At 38.7% G+C, this 19535-nt stretch overlaps 1 protein-coding gene across 1 annotated transcript in view; it reads right to left on the bottom strand.

Moving 5' to 3' along the window:
- DIS3 (DIS3 homolog, exosome endoribonuclease and 3'-5' exoribonuclease) overlaps positions 1 to 19535 on the bottom strand; it is a 1475941-nt gene that overhangs the window by 430965 nt on the left and 1025441 nt on the right. Inside the window, exon 15 of the mRNA XM_044072053.1 lies at positions 922 to 1078. Coding sequence (XP_043927988.1) covers positions 922 to 1078 — 157 coding nt within the window. The remainder of the gene's footprint in view (positions 1 to 921; positions 1079 to 19535) is intronic.

Raw genomic sequence — 19535 nt, 5'->3', positions numbered from 1 at the left:
TCCTCCTGTCACCACAACAATAACAATAATAATCAGTCGTATAATTTGGCTTAGCAAATAAACTTACAACAAATTTACTCCATAAGCAGGGTGTCACCTGTAACTTGTGGTAACACCAGTCTCAATGTGACATTAGCAAAACTGACCACCATTTTAAATTCATATTCATGATTAAGACTATAACTGACATTTTAAAATGAATGCTGCACAGGAGAAGACATGCAAGGAATGGTATATAACCAATGGTTTACATCAGTGCAGGAAATGCATCCTAGGTTCTAGAAAATACATGTATAATATATGCAACAAACTAAACACAAAACACAACAAAAGTAATTTGGATAATACTAATGCCGTTAATCACCTGAAAGAGAAAATGCATTAGCAAAGGCTTCTGAATTAACATCACTTTTACAAAGAATGGTACTGCCTATTCATAGTACAACCTAACCGAGTGTAACATAATATTAATTTATACATCTTTACATCATTGCTGCTGAAAGGCAAGCAGTGCAGGTGACGTAAAAGTTTAATAAAGTTTAGCTGTGACAAACTGCAACTAAGAAGCTTCATCAACCACCAGCCATAAGCATGGGGCCTACACTCAGGGAATCAAGCGTCTGAGACGAAATTATTTAAACTTGATGATGCAAACTATGCTTTGACTTAATGTTAAATAAGACAGCCACAAAAGCAGCCACACAATCTCAACATACATCATGCATTTTAGGTCAAGCTGAAATAAATGCATTCACAGGCACAAGGGAAAAACAGATACATTAAGATGAGCACCAAGCTTTACACATTCACATACATTATTTAGAGTAATATGATCATGTTTATAAATCAGCTAATTTGCCTATCCAGTTTCTAACCTTCATATTACGATGTTGCAGTCTTAACAAACAAACAAAAACTTACCCAAGATGCTGCTGCCTTTATAAGGATGTCGTAATTTGATGGAGGAGGAGCAGGATGTTTCCTGAGCAGTGCACATTCTGAAAATTCCTCATAAATCTTTTCTGCAACTGAGACATTAGCAAGTAACATAAACTCTTCAACCATGGAATTAGTTTCCCTGAAAAGTAGCACAACATAGAAAACACATTCATAGAGTTGTTTAGAATGAAAAATTAAAATCTAATTTTCATCAGCTCAATGTCCTTTCCGCAGCTGTGTAAACAAAAGTATAAAACAGACACAGTAGTAGTAACATTAAGTGTTAACTGCCAAAAAAGTGTACCTCACCTTGCTTTAACCACATGAAAACAACTCACCAGTACCTGTCTCCTGAACCACTTCCTACAATCAAGTAAAAAACCACAGTGTTATAATATGTGACAACACAGTACAGTGGCACCTCAGTGGCTACCACATAAACCAGCCAATATTTTCTAGCTAACTTGCTCAAATACAAGGTTCTTCTAAAGTCACAAGTGACCTACTTTCTGAGACTTCAAAATGATGTGACCATCTAAACGATATCAAATTTGTTACGCAATATTTGCATTCATTTGTTTACATTTGTTAGCAATAATAAAATTGTGCGCGTCTCATCTGTAACTTGTGCAATCTATAGTTTGGACCTGTATTTAAGATAAACAGTGTAAGTAACAAAATCTTCCCTGGAGGAATACTATGAAAACACTTAATTAAGCTCTGCAGGGAAATACACATTTGTACATGCTAAGTCAGAAAATCCTCTAAAAGAAATGATACCGGGTGTTATTTCCAAGGTGATTTACTTACAAAGCGATAACTGCTTCCACAATACAGCCTGCCCCCCCAAAAAAACACATCACTATTTCAATGTAGATTAATTACAGTACAAAAATTGTGCCATTTAGTTCAGGTTCTTGATTAAGAAGCTTAAATGTGAGAATATAATTTAAATTAAACAAATAAGGCAAAAATAGCTTTGTGCGTCCAATTTAAAATATTTTTCTCACATTTAAATTTATCATAAACTTGTCAAGAAAAGAAAAAAAAAATACATTATTTTTAAAACATGCACACTGTGATGAACATGGTTCCTGAATTAGCAAACAGACATAACCAATATGAATGGCAAGACCCTCAAATTACTTGGGACATACCATGCCAACAATACTTTATTCTACGCAACAGAATATTAAATGGCAGTCCCTGAAATGCACTGTATTCTCTCATACCTATTTACACCTTGAAACCCACTATCACTTCTCTAACTTCATAAGGGAGGGGGAGTAAGTATCATGACAGAAAACTGACAAAAGCAGTGAGAGACTTGAAAGATCTAACCAAGTGCAAAACTTCAGAAAAATGTAGCAAAGTAAAGACAGTGGGAATGCAAGATATATCCTTCAGAAGATAGTCATGAAATTCCAAAAGAAACATATTTTTAGTCATACTACATCGGTTTACCTGAAAGGGAATCTTTTGTGGCTGTACAACTAGGATACTACACTAAGTTGCCTTTAGTTTGTTTATTTTTCCCTTCAACTTCCATGATCAGCTGTGCATGCATGCCTCTTGCAGGAACATGCAATAATATCAAAGACTAGTCAAAACATATTGCCATATCCCTGCATCCACTGTCCACCCAACCATTACGCATGCATACTCAGTAAAATCAAGAAAACAAAGGAAAGCACACCACACATGAACATATAAATACATAGTTGCCTAACATACAGGGGATTCCAAAAATAGCTAACTGATAGAGGGGCGATCTGGACACAGTGAAATGTAGAATAGTAATTTGCATCTGCTATGAAGGGCTCCTCCTTAAATAAACTGCTATGAGAGTACATATCTACTACTGGGGATCTAGTGTAATGGGAATATGAGTGAAAAGAATCCTAAACTGTACTAAAATCTCCAGGAAGGCAGGTGCCAGAGGATGTCCAAAATGTGAAGGTGGAGAGAGCTCACTCCTGAAGACAATATCCAAACAATAATGATTGCTGAAAATGCAAATCAAAGAACAAATGGTCATGGCACAATGTCTTCAGTAAAAACAGATCTGAAGCCATCAATGGAAATAGCCTTGCCATCCCATTCTTTCAAACTGTCTTTGTCTATTACATTTTGGTGACCTGCATGATGATAATTTGCAGTGCAATTAGCAACCTGCATAGTAATGCTTTGCTCAACAACTGCCAAGCCCTTATCCCTAGAAAAAAAAGGAGACAAAATGCTATTTTGTCTTCTGGAGCTCACACATCTGCATGAAATGGAACTTTTGCTGGTCATACATGACCATAGTATGAAGTACCTTTTTCCACTTGGTTTCTAGAAAGAAAGCAGAGAGATGAATGGACTGGTTTAAGGATAGCTGACACCAATTTCAGGAAGAAAAGTAAGCTGTAGCTCTGAGATCCTGTGTAGTAGTAGAGACAGCCACCAAATCTTTATGAGATTAATGCCATGCCTCTGAATATGCAAACTCAACTTGAGAAAGACAACCTTGCAATTTTGAAATTCACCTTTTAAATTCCTATCATAAGCCTTCATGGTGAACAGTAAATGATCATCTGGTGTTTTGCCCTGCAATCTACAAGATCATGATAGGCAGAAATGCTTGAAAAATATACTACGCCTACTGAATAACGGAGGCCCAACTCGCACATGCCTGAACTAGGTCAGAATAACCTGCATGCTGAGTAAATGGGTGGCATAGTATCTCTCTCTTTCCCAAATGGAAAACGTATTCCAACGAAGAAAAACACTGAAAGCAACCAAGTAAATAAAAGAATGCCACAGAGGTAGAATCAATAAATGAAAGCAAGTGCTCCAAATAGCGTACACAGGATTTATTTGTCCGCTTTCGTAAAACACTTCATCAGAATGAAATACAAAAGTAAAAACATAATTTCAATAGTTTGATGCATCAGTTTTCTCGTGATCTAGAACAGCATTCGAATGATGTTACTGTTCGTAAACAGCAGAAAATTTCTCGTGACTTAACTTTGTTTAGGAATAAAACTGCTTTTGACCATTTTGCCACTCATACTAAAGATGCCGCATTTAAAGGTAAAGGCGGCTCTTCTTTTTACAAACGGTCTTACAGTACAGTTACCGGTTCAAATGTAACTGGTAAAGAAGTTCTGCTTTCTAAACATAAGTATTCTAACGGGCAACTTGTTGGACCACTTAATAGGGGTAAAAAAACAGACAATTCAGGTACAGTGGCTTCATCTACTGTTAACAATCCGACTGAACGGATTGTTATTGACAACAATGCGCCTGATAACTGTTTGGTCACGGATGCAGCAGACAAAGAGGCTGTTGGTGACAGCAAGTCTTTTAGTATTCCATCTGACTCTGTTTCAACCGGTGTTTCTAAGAAAAATCAGGGAAACCACTACAAAAAGACTGAACTAACACGCAGCCAGACTTTTTTGGGGTCGACGTCCTCAGGGGACGAAATCTAACAGAAGATTTAGACTTATTTAATATCATTAATCTGTCAGATTATGTTTTTTCTGACGTGCAACTTAAAGTTTTGAAATTAGGTCTAAATTTTGTACCATCACATAGGGGCAATTACAGTAGAACGGTAATAGATATTATGAAATTTACTAGAAAACTTAATTTATCTTATTTGATGCACAACATACATGAAAATGATAAGTTTCTTATTAAGCCTTCATCTTACAATCCTACTTTACATCATACTTTAAAGGTTTTTCAGGAACAATGTATTCAAGATGTTAGTGATCATTTATCTAGTAAGAATAGTCGCATTCACCATAATTTGACTGTTCATGAAAAATCTGCCTTGTTTGAATTACAAAAATTAACTAATCAATTCAGGTTTATGAAAAGTGATAAAGGTGCCAATATTGTTATCATGAGTCAAGAAAAATATGAAACTTGCATGTTGAAATTGTTGGACAATGTCTTAGAATATGAGTTAGTTTCTTTACATTTTATACAGCGTCAGTTTAGAATGATACATTCTTATTTATATGATTGTTTAATGTCTGGGGACATTACTTTTGGTATGATTTTTGTGTCATCACAGAGCCTAAGATTGGTGTAATTTTTGGAATACCGAAAACACACAAAAATGTTTTCGATCCTCCTTTTAGGCCCATTGTTTCCTCCCCCCACTCAGTTACTGAAGGGGTTGCTTTAGTTATTGATTCTATGTTAGGACCTTTACTGACGGATCAGCAATCCTATATTAGGGATTCTTGGCATTTTTTAAGTAAGTTACGAACTTTTTCTGAAACTTTTTCTTTTGATGTTAACAAACACATCATTTTTACCATCGATGTTGTGTCTCTTTACACCTGCATCCCTCATGACGATGGAGTGGAAGCAGTTCGTAGTTTTTTATGTGAAAAACAATGTTTTTCCACTTCCACTATTAATACTATTTGTTTGTTTATTGAAATAGTATTACATAATAATTTCTTTTTGTTTGGAGAAAAATATTACAAACAAAAAAGAGGGGTGGCAATGGGTTCCCCAGCCGTCCCAGCTTATGCTAACACTGTTATGGCCTGGTGGGAGTTTGAAGTCATGCCTTTATTAAAACAGAAGTTTCAAGTAAAATTTTTTTGCAGGTTTATTGACTTAGTGTTTATTATAGAGGGGGGACCCGATACCGTTGATCAATTTATTGTTGAGGTGAATTCACTTTCTAGTTTTTTGAATTTTACAAAGGGTGATGTTGGTTCAGCTATTAACTTTTTGGACATTCACCTTTGGTGGGATTCTACTAGTTGTCAATTTCAAAGCAAAATTCATCGTAAAGAGACATTCACCAATGGTTATTTACATTTTTCTAGCGGGCATCCTAGATATATGATCAAAAACATTCCTAAGGGCCAATTTATACGGGCATGTCGCATGACCACTAGAGATTGTGATTTGTTCAGTGAATTTAATTTCATCATCGAACTGTTTTCTAAGAGAGGATATGATATTACTTTTTTGGAAAGAACAGCCAATGAAGTTCACGATAGACGTTTCACAGATTTTCCTGCTATTTTATGTTCTTCACTTAGTGGTATTTTTGGACCTATTTCTGAAAAATCTGTTGGTTTGAATGGTTCCAATTTAATTTGTTCTTTTGAGATGAGCAGTGACAGTTTTCACTTCTCTTCTATTTTGATAAACAATTGGAAAGTTATTAAGGGTAATTCTGAAATATACAAAGTTTTGGGTGACAAACCGAAATTTGTGTTTCGGAATGAATATAATCTTAAAAAAATCTTGGAAAACAATAAAAATACAGTTAGAAGTATTGCATCTAATAAAAAAGGCATGCACTGTTGCCACCAATGCACTGCCTGTAGGTTTATTTTGGTTAGTCCCTATATAGCTGTCGATACTATTGAATATACTATTGAGGTACCTGGTTTAGTTAACTGCAATACGAAAAATGTTTACATTTCCTTCTGTTCCGGGTGCCCTGCATTTTATGTAGGGATGACTACTAGGAAACTTAGCACCCGTATCAAGGAACACATTTATGCTATTAAGTCCAGGGATTGTACCAACGCTTTATATAAGCATTCAATTAATTGCTCTTCTTTTAAGAAATTTTTGTTTACAGTGTTAGAAGTATGTCCAGTTGATCCTAGGGGAGGGGATTTTAAATGTTATCTTGAACAAAGGGAAGCAATCTGGCAAATTAAGTTAAAATCAGATAGGTCACCAGGGTTGAATGAATGTATTAATTTAAAATGTTTTTTAAAACATCGCAACTTGTATATTACTGATAAGCAGAAAGTACTTTCTTTTTTTGTTTGAAAAAATTTTTATTGAGTACTGCTGTTCAATTAGTCAATTATTCAATTAATGAGTGTATTTAATGTGTGTTTTTTACTTTTGTATTTCATTCTGATGAAGTGTTTTACGAAAGCGGACAAATAAATCCTGTGTACGCTATTTGGAGCACTTGCTTTCATTTATTGGAAAACGTATTCCACTTAACAGAATATGAAGGCTTCCAGGAGACTTCAATCAATCCAAATCCTATAATGGAAGGTCCAGCAGGATGGATCAAGGGCTCTAAACAGACAGCCATGTCCTAAAGTGGAACAAGATGTAGCTTTTCTGTAAGGGGACTTCTTCAGCTTGCATTGAAAAGGTTTCCTGTCTCATCAGAGATCTGACAGCATGAAACCAAGCCTTTCTTGGCCACCAAAAGAAAAACAAGGCGAGTATTTGCTTTAAGAAATTTTCTGAATAGAATTAAAATGACATGGAAATATGGGAAGGTATATAGAAACTCCCTTCAAATGACAATCTGAAAATGTCCACCAGCAACTCCCCCTGCCCTGCTACACATTAGGCAAAAATAAAAATGAACCCCTTCTGTGTGCTGAAGAAGTCATACTTTGCAGTGCTCGTTCCTTGGAAAGTCTGACCAGATAAGACTCATGATTCTTAGGACTTAATACTTGTTTGTTTAGGTATCAAAAGACAGAGTGCTGTACGAATAGACTAGAAAATGCAAGCAGCACTGCCTATACTCCATCTGGTTTATGACAGGAGTCTTTTCTGGTGGTGCCCACTTTCTTGAACCACAGAAAAGCAAGGGTTAGCTCTTTTTCCTGTCAGTGAAATTCAAGCTATATAAACAGGTGACAGGGTCAGCTGCATGAAGAAAAAGTAGGGTCTAAACATAATCAATTAAATTTAAAGTTGACAGATTTTGCTTGAGAATGAGGTTCATGTGTGAGGATGCTCAGTCCACTTTTAATTAAAGTCAGTACGATAAAAAAGATTGAAATGTATTGCTACTGGTACAGAATTATGGGTAATGCAGGCCAATTTCAAGAAAATTTAAGTTTTTACAGAAAAAGAAACAGTCTGAGCTATAAGAACTTATAAGTTAAAGAAAACTAACAACCACAGCATTCTTGAAGAAATTCAGATAGATTTAATAAGGTTAGGGATATTATATAAACAAGAAAAGTGCACTGATATGTTTTTAAACTGATAGATTCAAAATACTACACAAATGGCAAGGTCAATTAAATTAGAGGGAATTGAGGAGTAAATAACTGCATCCATTTTAAGGTAAAATGTTTAAATTCCCCAAGGTTACTGGCCAAAAGACTTATAAAAATATCTAAAGCTATGGCTATTATTACATAACAAAATAAGTCAGAGAAAATCCCCAAAGTTACTGGCCAAAAGACTTATAAAAAGATCTAAAGCTATGGCTATTATTACATAACAAAATAAGTCAGAGAAAAACTATTTGGAAAGCCTCAAATATTAATATTAGTTTACTAGTATAACAGTATCGCATAACATCATAGCATGTGGCTTTTCTAAGCAAGGAAACAGTGAAATGGGAGGGCAGTCTAGTTACTTGTTCTGCAACTCTTCTGAAGATGTTCCACAGCTGTTCTAAACAACATATGTTAAGCTACCATATCTAACATTTGTAAACTATGTCTTGCATTGTCTTATAGCCTGGGTCATGCCAGAAAAAGAAACTTTGGACCTGGGCACATATCGTGTTAAGTGTAAAAATAATAAATAAATAAAGATACTCTGTCTGAAAAAGCAGAAACTGCATGTCACTTCCAAGGATACTCAATGACAGTTAATGTCTTTTGACCCTAAAGTCAAATAAGAATATATTAAATCCAAGTAACCATCAACTGATTTCATTGTTTGCTTTAGAGACCAAATACCTTGCAAAGATGTTTGCAAAGAGACTAGAAAAGTACAGTTGTGTACCTACCATAAATGTAGATGTTCGAGTGTATTCACTGTTGCAGTCATTACTCGTGGGTTATCCTGCTGGCAGGCTACCCGCAGTTGGCCTGAATTCCAAAATCCTGGTCCAGCGTCGGTTCCTGTCACCTCTTCCCTGACGTCAGTGCGCCAGGGGTATAAAAGATGCAGCCAACGCCATTTTCTTCAGTTTTTCTTGCCCCAGATGTCAGGTGCTCCCAGAAGGGTAGGCTAAAAAAGTATACCAATAAAAAAGCATGCACTAAAATAAAACATATTCTTCATCTACAAGCAAATACACCACATAAGTTGTGTAGTACAGAGAAGTGCAGATAAGTCCCAGCAACGAAAAGGGGGATGGTGGGTGGGTAACCTGGACTGCAACAGTGAATACACTCGAACATCTACATTTATGGTAGGTACACAACTGTATTATGTTCATCGTGTTTCACTGTTGCAGTCATTAATCTAGGGTTGAATCCCAAAGCTGAGGTTGGGTGGCTGGGCCTAAATAGAATTAAGAGTGGCTATGAGGCCCTGCAGAACTGCAGTGGCAAAGCCTGCTCTGGATTTAGAGTAAAGAGGTAAGTGGTAGTGCTTTGTAAAAGAGTGCACTGAAGTCAAAGTTGCAGCCTCCAAAATGTCCTTAGTTGGTACTCCTCTGAGGAAGGCTGCTGAAGTAGCTGCTACTCTGGTTAAGTGTGGCCTGATGCCCTTAGGCATTGATTTGCCATGTTGAGAATAGCAGAAATGAATGCAGTGGGCTATCCATTTAGAAATTGTTTGCTTTGAGATTGCTTTTCCTTGAGATCCTGTAGCATATGCCACTAAGAGTTGCTCAGATTTTCTGAAAGCTTTAGTTTTGTCCAAGTAGAAGTGTAGCTGTCTGTGTATGTCCAAAGAATGTAGAAGTTTCTCCCCCTTATTCTGTGGGTTCGGATAAAAGATAGGCAAATTAATTGTTTGATTAAGAGCCACAATGGACACTACCTTAGGCAAAAATGTTGGGTTTGTCCTCAGAGAAACCCTGTCTGGATGGAAAATTATAAAAGGTTCAACCGCCATTAGTGCCGGTAACTCTGAGACTCTTCTTGCTGAAGTTATTGTTAAGAGCAGAGCTGTTTTCCATGATAAGTATTTTATCTCAGCTGTATCAGCTGGCTCAAAAGGAGGCAGTATGAGTTTTTCCAAGACAAAATTGAGGTCCCATGCAGGTATTGGTGCTCTTCTTGGAGGGTCTTATGTTTTTGGCCCCTCTGAGATACTGCCTTAGTAGTGGATGTGAAAAAATAGGTGGGTCCGTATTGTAATGAGCTGAAATGAGAGAGGCATGAATTTTAATCAATGAAAAGGACAGGCCTTTGTCCCACATCTCAGTTAAGTATTGTAAAATCTGAGGAATATTTGGTACAAGCATGTCAATTCCTTGTGCCTGGTTCCAAGCACAGAATCTCTTCCACTTTTCTGCATATGATTTTCTGGTGCTGGGCCTCCTGGCCTCCAGAATAACATCCATAACTGCTTTGGAGAGAGGTGTGTTCTGAATGTTTATATTATCTGCCATGCAGCCAGATTTAGGGTTTTGAGTTGGCTGTGCAACATCTGATTGTTCTGTTGGGTCAGTAAATGAGGAATTTGAGGCAATGTCCAGGCTGGGTCTTGAGACAAGCTCGTTAGGACTGGGTACCAGTGCTGGCGTGGCCAGTCTGGGGCAATCAGGATCATTTTTGGCTTCTCTTGTCTGACGTTTAGTAGTACCTTGGGGAGGAGAGGTAGTGGAGTAAAGGCATATACTGTAAGGTTTTTCCAGCTGAATGATAGAGCATCCACTTTCCATGCTAGCTTGTGATAAGTCCTTGTGCAGAATCTCTGTAGTTGGCAGTTGTGAGGGGAGGCAAATAGATCTATGTCTGGGCTTCCCCATTTCCTTGTTATTATGCTGAAGATTTGTGGATCTAGTTTCCACTCGTGAGGATCCATGAGGTTTCTGCTTAGTTCGTCTGCCAGAGTATTTGTCTTTCCTGGCAGGAACTGAGCTTGCAAGTGTACTTGATAAGTCAGTGCTGTGTTCCACAAAATCATGGCTTGTCTGCAAAGGGGGTAGGAATGCGTGCCTCCCTGCTTGTTTATGTACCACATGACTGTAGAATTGTCCGTCTTTATCAGCAGTTGTCCTGGATGAAGGAGAACCTTGAAAGCTGTCAGTGCATTTTGTACAGCCAGCATTTCTTTTAAATTGATATGAAGATGCATTTGGCTTGTGGGCCATGTGCCCTGAATACATTTTCCTGCCATGTGGGCACCCCAGGCATAATCTGATGCATCTGTTGTTATTGTCGGCCTGGCAGTGGGTAAAGTGAAAGGCTGTCCCTTGTTGTGGTGACAGGCCTGAGCCCACCATCGAAACTCCTGTTGCAGGCAGGGAATGAGTGTAATTGATTTTCCAGGCTGTGGCAATGTTGAGTCCAAACACTTTTTAGATACCATTGTAGTTTCCTCATATGCAGTCTTGCATGTTGAATTAACAGAATGCAGGATGACATGAAGCCCAAAGCCTGCAGAATTTTTCTTGCAGATAACTGGGTTTTTGTTGCCAACATTTCGAAGTAAGAAGTCAGTTGCCTTTGTTTGTTTGGCGTGAGATAAGCCATCTGGGCAGTTGTATTTAAGCTTGCACCCAGGAATATCATCTCTTGAGAGGGTACTAGTTTTGATTTCTTTTCGTTTACTGTGTACCCTAGGCAAATTAGTAATCTTTTTACAAACGCCAGATGTCTTAGTAAAATGTCCTTGTTCTCTGATTGAATGAGGCAGTTATCCAAGTAGGGATATATTTGAATTCCTCTCTGTCTGCAAAAGCAAAAAGCAATTACTGGTGCCAGGCATTTTGTGAAGACCCTGAGCGCAGTAGATAAGCCAAAGGGCAGTGCCGAGAACTGGTAATGCATTGATCCAGCTATGAATCTGAGGTATCTTCTGCAAGATTGTCTGATTGGGACATGCAGGTATGCCTCTTTTAGGTCCAAAGTTACAAGCCAAGCCTTCTTGCCCAGCATGGGTAGAAGCTGCTGCAGAGTCAACATTTTTAATTTTGGAACGTCCAGAAAAGTGTTTAGAATAGACAGGTCCAGTATTGGTCTCCAGGCTTTGTCCTTTCTGGGTACCAAGAAAAGTCATGAGTAAAATCCTTGTCCCTGCTCCTGTAGTGGTACTTGTTGAATGGCCCCGATGTCCATGAGGGATGAAATTGCTTTTGTACCTCTGTCCACTGATTGTGTGGCAGGTCTGGCATGCCTCTTGCCTTTGGCAGGGTGTGAAAGTAGTACCTGTAGCCCTGAGACACTATATTCAAGACCCATTTGTCCTGGGTAACCATGTGCCAGTTTTGTGAAAAAAGTGCCAGTTTTCCCCCGAAGGGAGCTTGTAAAAGGTAAGTGCTTGGTACTGGTAGAGGAAAGTCATTGGGACTGTTTCCTATAAGGTTGAGATTTGTCTTTTCCGCTTTTGGAGGTAGAAGCACCCCTATGAGCCTTGGGGCTGGGATCTGCCCCTATAGGGCGTCTGTACCTGCCTCTTTGTGGCCTGTCTGACACTGGAAAGGACCAATTTTTTGAAGGCCAGTTCCTGCTAAATCTAGGTGGCTGTACCTGTAAGAAATCCTTAACTGTCTGCATAGATTTCGCTTTATCCTCCATTTTCTCCAACACCTCTTCTGCCTTAACACCAAACAAAGTATCATGCTGTAATGGAGCATCTAATAATTTTGCTTTAACATGATCAGGCAGATTCTGTTCCTTTAACCAAGCATGCCTCCTAATCACAGAACCTGTTACAGCGGCCCTACAAGAGGCCTCCAAAGAATCAAAACCACATTGCAAAGTATGTTTTCCCACTTGTTCAGCTGCATGCAATAAATCCTGCATTTCCTTGTTGTCAGGACTTTCAGAGTTAGTCAACATTTTCTGTTTTAATAGAGACATTAGGTATTGCTGATATTTAAGCATATGAAATTGACAATTTAAGGCCCTTACAGCCAGAGTAGCAGAAGTGTAAACTTTTTTCCCCCATCTGTCCAGTGCCCTTGAATCCCTAATCAGAGGGGACAGGGTTTTTTGCAGTGGAAGCTTTGACTCCCTTAGGATCCTGAGATATGGTTTCTAGGTCAGCAGCAGGGTTTTTATAAAGAAATTGATGGGAATCTGGGACCCTGTAGTATCTGTCTGGCTTAACCGGTGCAGGAGGTATAGAGTCAGGAGACAGGCCGGACTCTGAAAAAACATCATCTACAATGTCCAGAACAAGGGGAATAGCAAGGGGCCTGTGCTGAGGAAGTAAAAGAAAATCTCTGAGCCTTTTCTCAGATTCTGAGTAATCCTGGCTCTCCCAATGAAAGTGCTCCCTCATGGTATGCAGGGTTTCCCCAAAGGAGAAATCTTCTGGAAGAGAAGCTGAAGGAATAGATTCTTCAGCATCAGAATCTTAATAGGGAGGAAGAGAGTATTCCTGATCAGAGGAGGAATCAGAGGAAATGGAAACCTGATCTGAAGATTCATATTCTGTCTCTTGCCTAGGCCTCTTATCAGGAGGGGGATGGGAACCCCTGATCAAAGTAATAAGGTCTTCGGCCATTTTGAGCATTTGTTTTTTAGGCATGGAAGCCTGTCCTGGAGAATGCTGTACTTGTTTATTTGTCATTAGAGCTGCTTTAGTCTTTGGCTTGGAAGCTGAAGATGGCTTTACATATAACTGAGTTGGTCTGAAAACATCCTCAGAAGCCGATGTCTGCACAGCGGCTCCAGACCCATCTGAGGGAATAGTTTCCGAGGATCCAATACCTTGAGTTTCCAGAGGCCCAGTCGGCTCCACGTGGGAGCTGGAAGCGGCCTGTGGCTCTGAGGTAGCGGGCGTCAGGGGCTGCGAAAGCGCCTCACTGAGAACCGGCGAACCGACGACTAGCTTAGCAGAAGCCTCATCCTTGGTTTTGGACCTCAAGATGCCTGTCCTTGTCTTTATCCTTGCGTTTTTTAGAAATTCCGGTCGTCGGTTGCTCCGACTGCATAGTATAATTGAATCTTCGGCTGAAGTAATGAAAGGCAAAATCGTACCGACGCTTTATAGTGCGTTGGTTAAATCTAGAACAAAACCGACAACAAGCAACGTCGTGGTCAGGGCCTAGGCAAGGAATACAGTAAGAGTGAAAATCCTTATGAGGTATTTGCTTCCCACAAGAAATACAATTGTTAACTTTTTCTGACATCAGTCTAGAGCAAGCCTTAATGAAGACTTCGGATCTGAAATTCAATTTCGAAAATCTCAGGAGTCGGCCGACCGGCACTTGCGAACTGCTTTTGCTTCGGGCACCGCACGGCAAGAAAGACTGAAGAAAATGGCGTTGGCTGCATCTTTTATACCCCTGGCGCACTGATGTCAGGGAAGAGGCGACAGCAACCGACACCGGACCAGACTTTGGAATTCAGGCCGACTGAGGGTAGCCTGCTAGCAGGATAACCCAAGAGTAATGACTGCAACAGTGAAACACAATGCACATCCGCTATTTCTTATCTCAGTTTCAACATAAAGCATTTTTTTTCTGAAGGGGTGGTTTGGTGGCTCAAACTTGATTAGCCTGTAGATAAAATATGAAGGACAGTTGAAAATAAATAAAAATCCTTACGTACCCATATTAAAGAAAATGTCAGAAAGCCTTTGATATGGTTAACTGTCAATTTTGTATGGTACACAATGGGATACTTGGGGGCTCAAGATACAATTCATTAGCAAGTGAAAACTACTAAACAGGTTTCCCAATCATTCCAAGTAATGTTTACCTGACCAACCTTTGAGATTACGAGGGTATTCCTTTCACAGTTATTGTTTGTTATTATAGTAGAGGTGCTTACAATTAATCTGGAAAACAATTTAGCATACTCTAGAATCCTGTTTCCTGCCATTAAAAATGTCAATAGCTTGATCATTCTTAGATGACTGAACTATACAGGTCAATCATCCAGTCAGAAAATTAAAACTGACACTTCAAACTAGCCCATTCCTTCACTGCTGTCTGGACTCGTGATTAATCTCTACACCTAGATCCTTAACACAGCCTGTCAAAACACACTGACTTGGGAAGATGTGGTGTCACTTAAAATTGTTTATGAATGTACTTTCTTAGGAATTCAGATGGCCACTTAGCTAAATAAATTGTTATAAGATTAATTTTCACCCTTTGTGGAAATACAGCAAGAATAAAACTGCTAAAAGGAAAACAAAACCTCTCATTTCTAAGTACAAGTCATAAAAATGCTGCTATGACTCAACTGCTCATCCCTATCAGACACCTCCCATTTTCAAAATACCCCCAGGAATGCATCGATCTAATCTCAGATTTTTTTTTTAGATGCATCATCCTCTACAACAGGGTAGAAAAACAACGGTCCAAAAAGCCAAGGAAGAATGGGACTGTCTTGTTTGTGTCTTTCTGCTTTTCCCAGTTAGGGGTCGCCACAGCGGAACTCCAGTCTGCTAATGATTGGTAGTGGATTTTTACGTACCGGGTTACCAGCCCTGACATACAACCTTCAACGAAGGCATGCCCCATTCATGTATGCCTCCACAAAGAAGACGCTCTAACTGAGAATCGAACACGACAACGTCTTGCTATGAGGCGACAACGGGACTGTCTAATACACTGAAATATATGACTGCTTCTGCAACATGACAATACCTGGGAGCAGAACAATTCTCAGAGACCATTTTGGGTATACTGCAAGCTAGAAATTACTCATCTGTAACACACAGTGAAAATAAGGTCTAACAGTAATAACACACGACATCTAATGCGGTTAGAAAACTGGCTTGAATAATCATTCAAATTTATATACATGGAATATGGGGTCCTTCCCTGTTAGCAAGAATATGGTGCCCATCAGCAGTAAAGAGTAATAAAGTGGATTACTTGGATAGGAAGACTAGTTCTCTCTCTCTCTGGAAAAGCAGTCAAAACACACACAAATTACTTAATTTTTGGTCTGATATTTATACTTTAGAGCTTTCCTGTTCAGTTTTACCAAGCCTATTAAAAGTAATATCTAGCTTAGAAAACATCCGAACAAACAACAGCAGGGTCACCACGGCAAAAAGCATAAAATAATTTATTGCACACAGGATAAATGCTTTCAGAAAATACTTTCCTTCATCAGATCCATCATTCTAATGTATACATTTACCTAAATACTCATTTACAAAAAATCATTAACCAATGAAAAGTCAAACATACTTAAAACCTAAAACTCAACATATGTCACTTCCTGGAAACCGATGGTAAATCAACTGGACTAGTTACATGACAACATAGAAAAAATATAAATAAAAGTCAAAAATGCTCAAATAAAAACATACACCACAATAATCCACTATACCTAATCTGTGTGTGTGTGTGCGCGCGCATATATAAAATATAAATGCATAAACTGCTAATTTTAATATATACAGCTTATATGAAAAATGTATAAAAAATATACAGCTTATATAAAACATACAAAAAAAAAAAATATATATATATATATATATATATATATATATATATATATATATATATATATATATATATATATATATATATATATACATACACACACATATACATATATACACACACACACACACACACACACACACACACACACAAAATCACTACTCTGTTCATAATCTGCCAGCTTTCAAAATTGGTTTAAGGGGAGTAAAAGTGTTTAAGCCAGGCGGTTCATAATTTAACAGAACATGGTTTCTGGAAGCAAGAGATAAAGTAATTTACTAGTGATTTTGACAGAACACATACATATTGAGGTAATCCCTTTTTTCTGCTAAACAGAGTGGGAATGATGAGAGGGTTACCAATTTTTCATATGTGAGGGTTCCACGTGTTTAACAGGGATAGTAGTTATATCTGCAATATCATATGTCATCATCATCTTCTTCTTTCGGCTGTTCCCGTTAGGGGTCGCCACAGCGGATCACCTGTTTCCATTTCTTCCTGTCCTCTGCATCTTGCTCTGTCACACCAGCCACCTGCATGTCCTCTCTTACCACATCTATAAACTTTATTTTAGGCCTTCCTCTTTTCTTGTTACCTGGTAGCTTCATCCTTAGCATCTTTTTCCCAATATACTCAGCATCCCTCCTCAGCACATGTCCAGACCAACGTAATCCTGCCTCTCTGGCTTTGTCTCCAAACCTTCCAACCTGGGCTGACCCTCTAATATACTTATTCCTAATCCTGTCCAAACCAGTGCAAATCTTAACATCTTTAACTCTGCCACATCCAGGTCAAACTCCTGCCTTTTTGTCATTGCCACTGTCTCCAACCCATATGACATAGCTGGTCTCACTACCCTCTTGTAGACCTTCCCTTTCACTCTTACAGGTACTAGTCTGTCACAAATCACTCCTGACACTCTTCTCCACCCACTCCATCCTGCCTGTAATCTCTTCTTCACCTCTCATTCACACTCACCGTTACTCTGAACTATTGACCCCAAGTATTTAAACTCATCCACCTTCGCCAGCTCTACTCCTTGCATCCTCACCATTCCTCTATCCTCCCTCTCATTCACACACATATATTCGGTCTTAGTCCTGCTGACCTTCATTCCTCTTCTTTCTAGAGTGTATCTCCATCTCTCCAGGGTCTTCTCCACCTATTCCCTACTCTCACTACAGATCACGTCATCTGCAAACATCATAGTCCACGGGGACTCCTGTCTGATCTTGTCTGTCAACCTGTCCATCACCATTGCAAATAAGAAAGGGCTCAGAACTGATCCTTGATGTAACCCCACCTCCACCTTAAACACATCCGTCACTCCCACCGCAGACCTCACCGCTGTCACACTACCCTCGTACATATCCTGTACCACTCTTACATACTTCTCTGACACTCCTGACTTCCTATCATATGTAATAACTGGAAATTACTAACAGATGATCAAATTAAAGGAATAGTTGGTATATTGTTATATTCTATATTTTATTGTATATGTATTTTATTTACATTTTTCTATGTTGTCATGTAACTACTCCAGCTGATTTACCATCGGTTTCCAGGAAGTGACATATGATGAGTTTTAGTTTTTTAAGTATGTTTGAACTTTTCATTGGTTAATGATTTTTTTTAAATAAGTACTTAGGTAACTGTATACATTAGAATGATGGTTCTGATGAAGGAAAGTATTTTCTGTAAGCGCTTATCCTGTGTGCAATAAATTATTTTATGCTTTTTGCCGTGGTGACCCTGCTGTTGTCTGTTCGGATTTTGCATATATTTCCTACGGAATGGTCTTCAGTTCCTGCTGTGTTGTGTTTTGTTCTTATATTTTATAAAACATATACACTTTTCTAATTTGCAAAAACAGAAGCCAACAGCATTCAGATTAAAAACATACATCAAGAATTTACTCAGACACTACATAAACTAGAGATGGAGTGAATATATAGTTCAGTTTCCAGTGATAAACGGTCCAGGATAAAGTCCAGAATCAGTTCTAGTAATAGTAACCTGCCCACAATTATTCTCCTTACTCTATACAAACTATTCCGTCAGCTGGAGTCAGAAACATACTCAGGGTGTCCTGTGATTGGTCCAGGAGCAAGGCATCAGGCAATGGAATATGTTTAGGTCTCGATTCTCCTGAAGATCCTCCACCACAATGTGTTCCACCACAATAAACACTGACTACACAGCAGAGACCACAATGCAGAATTTCTTTGTACTGAAATGATGATCACAACACAGCAATCCAGATGAAGCTCTTGTGGAGCCCCAAAAAATGACATGCCAAAAGGCATTCAAGATGCCCAGCATCACCATGTACATGCCCTGTTGTAGAAAAAAACATGTTCTTAAAGAATCATCACAATCTACAAATTCACATACTGGATGTGCTCACTGACAATACTGATCACCAAGATGAAAAACGCAGTTCTGTGACTTTACAAATTAAAAACCTATATGTTTGAATAACAGAGTCACTGCTGTAGTACATTTATAATATATAGTTCTTAACAAAAAAAATATTTTATATATATAAAATTCTTTGCCACAGGTGAATTTCACTCTTCTGGTCAGACTTTAGTATCATCTGGATGTTCCCACGTCAGGAATAAGGTTACCTCTTACTCAAAGGCTAGCAATAAAAGAACAATAAATAGCATGATCTTCTGCTACACTAAGACAATTGTGCCTGAATTACCAAACCTCACTAACAAAAGGGCAATCAAGAATGCCAAAATAAACACAGAAGGTAAAGAAAGTACAGTTTTGTACCTACCATAAATGTAGATGTTCGAGGATCCACATTGCTGCAGTCCTTACTATTGGGGTAGTCCGCTGTCCAGTCGGCCCGAATACCAGAGTATATGGCTGACGTCGGTCAGGGCGCATTAGACTGACGTCAGTACGTCAGGGTACTAATGCGCATGACCGACGTCATATCCTCAGTCTTTTCTTGCCCCAGATGTCAGAAGACCCTAAAAAGACAAGGCCCAAAATACCTGCACCAAAAATATGTACAATATATACACAAATATATACAAAAATATCAGCATATAACCTCACCTACACAACCACCCCTAAACACAGAGGGGAAGGAGGGAGGGTAAATTGGACTGCAGCAATGTGGATCCTCGAACATCTACATTTATGGTAGGTACAAAACTGTACTATGTTCTTCGCTCCACATTGCTGCAGTCCTTACTATTGGGTAGAATCCCAAAGCAGAGGTAAGGGAGGCTGGCAAATCATAAAGAAGTAGGAGCTGACAACATGCCTTGCAAAACAGCTGTGGCAA

This window comes from Protopterus annectens, chromosome 5.part0 (genome assembly GCF_019279795.1).
Source record: "Protopterus annectens isolate FY-2018-M chromosome 5.part0, PAN1.0, whole genome shotgun sequence".
In the NCBI taxonomy this organism is placed as follows: Eukaryota; Metazoa; Chordata; order Ceratodontiformes; family Protopteridae; genus Protopterus; species Protopterus annectens.
The sequence above is the reverse complement of the archived record's forward strand: the minus strand, read 5'-3'. Positions and strand labels throughout refer to the sequence as shown.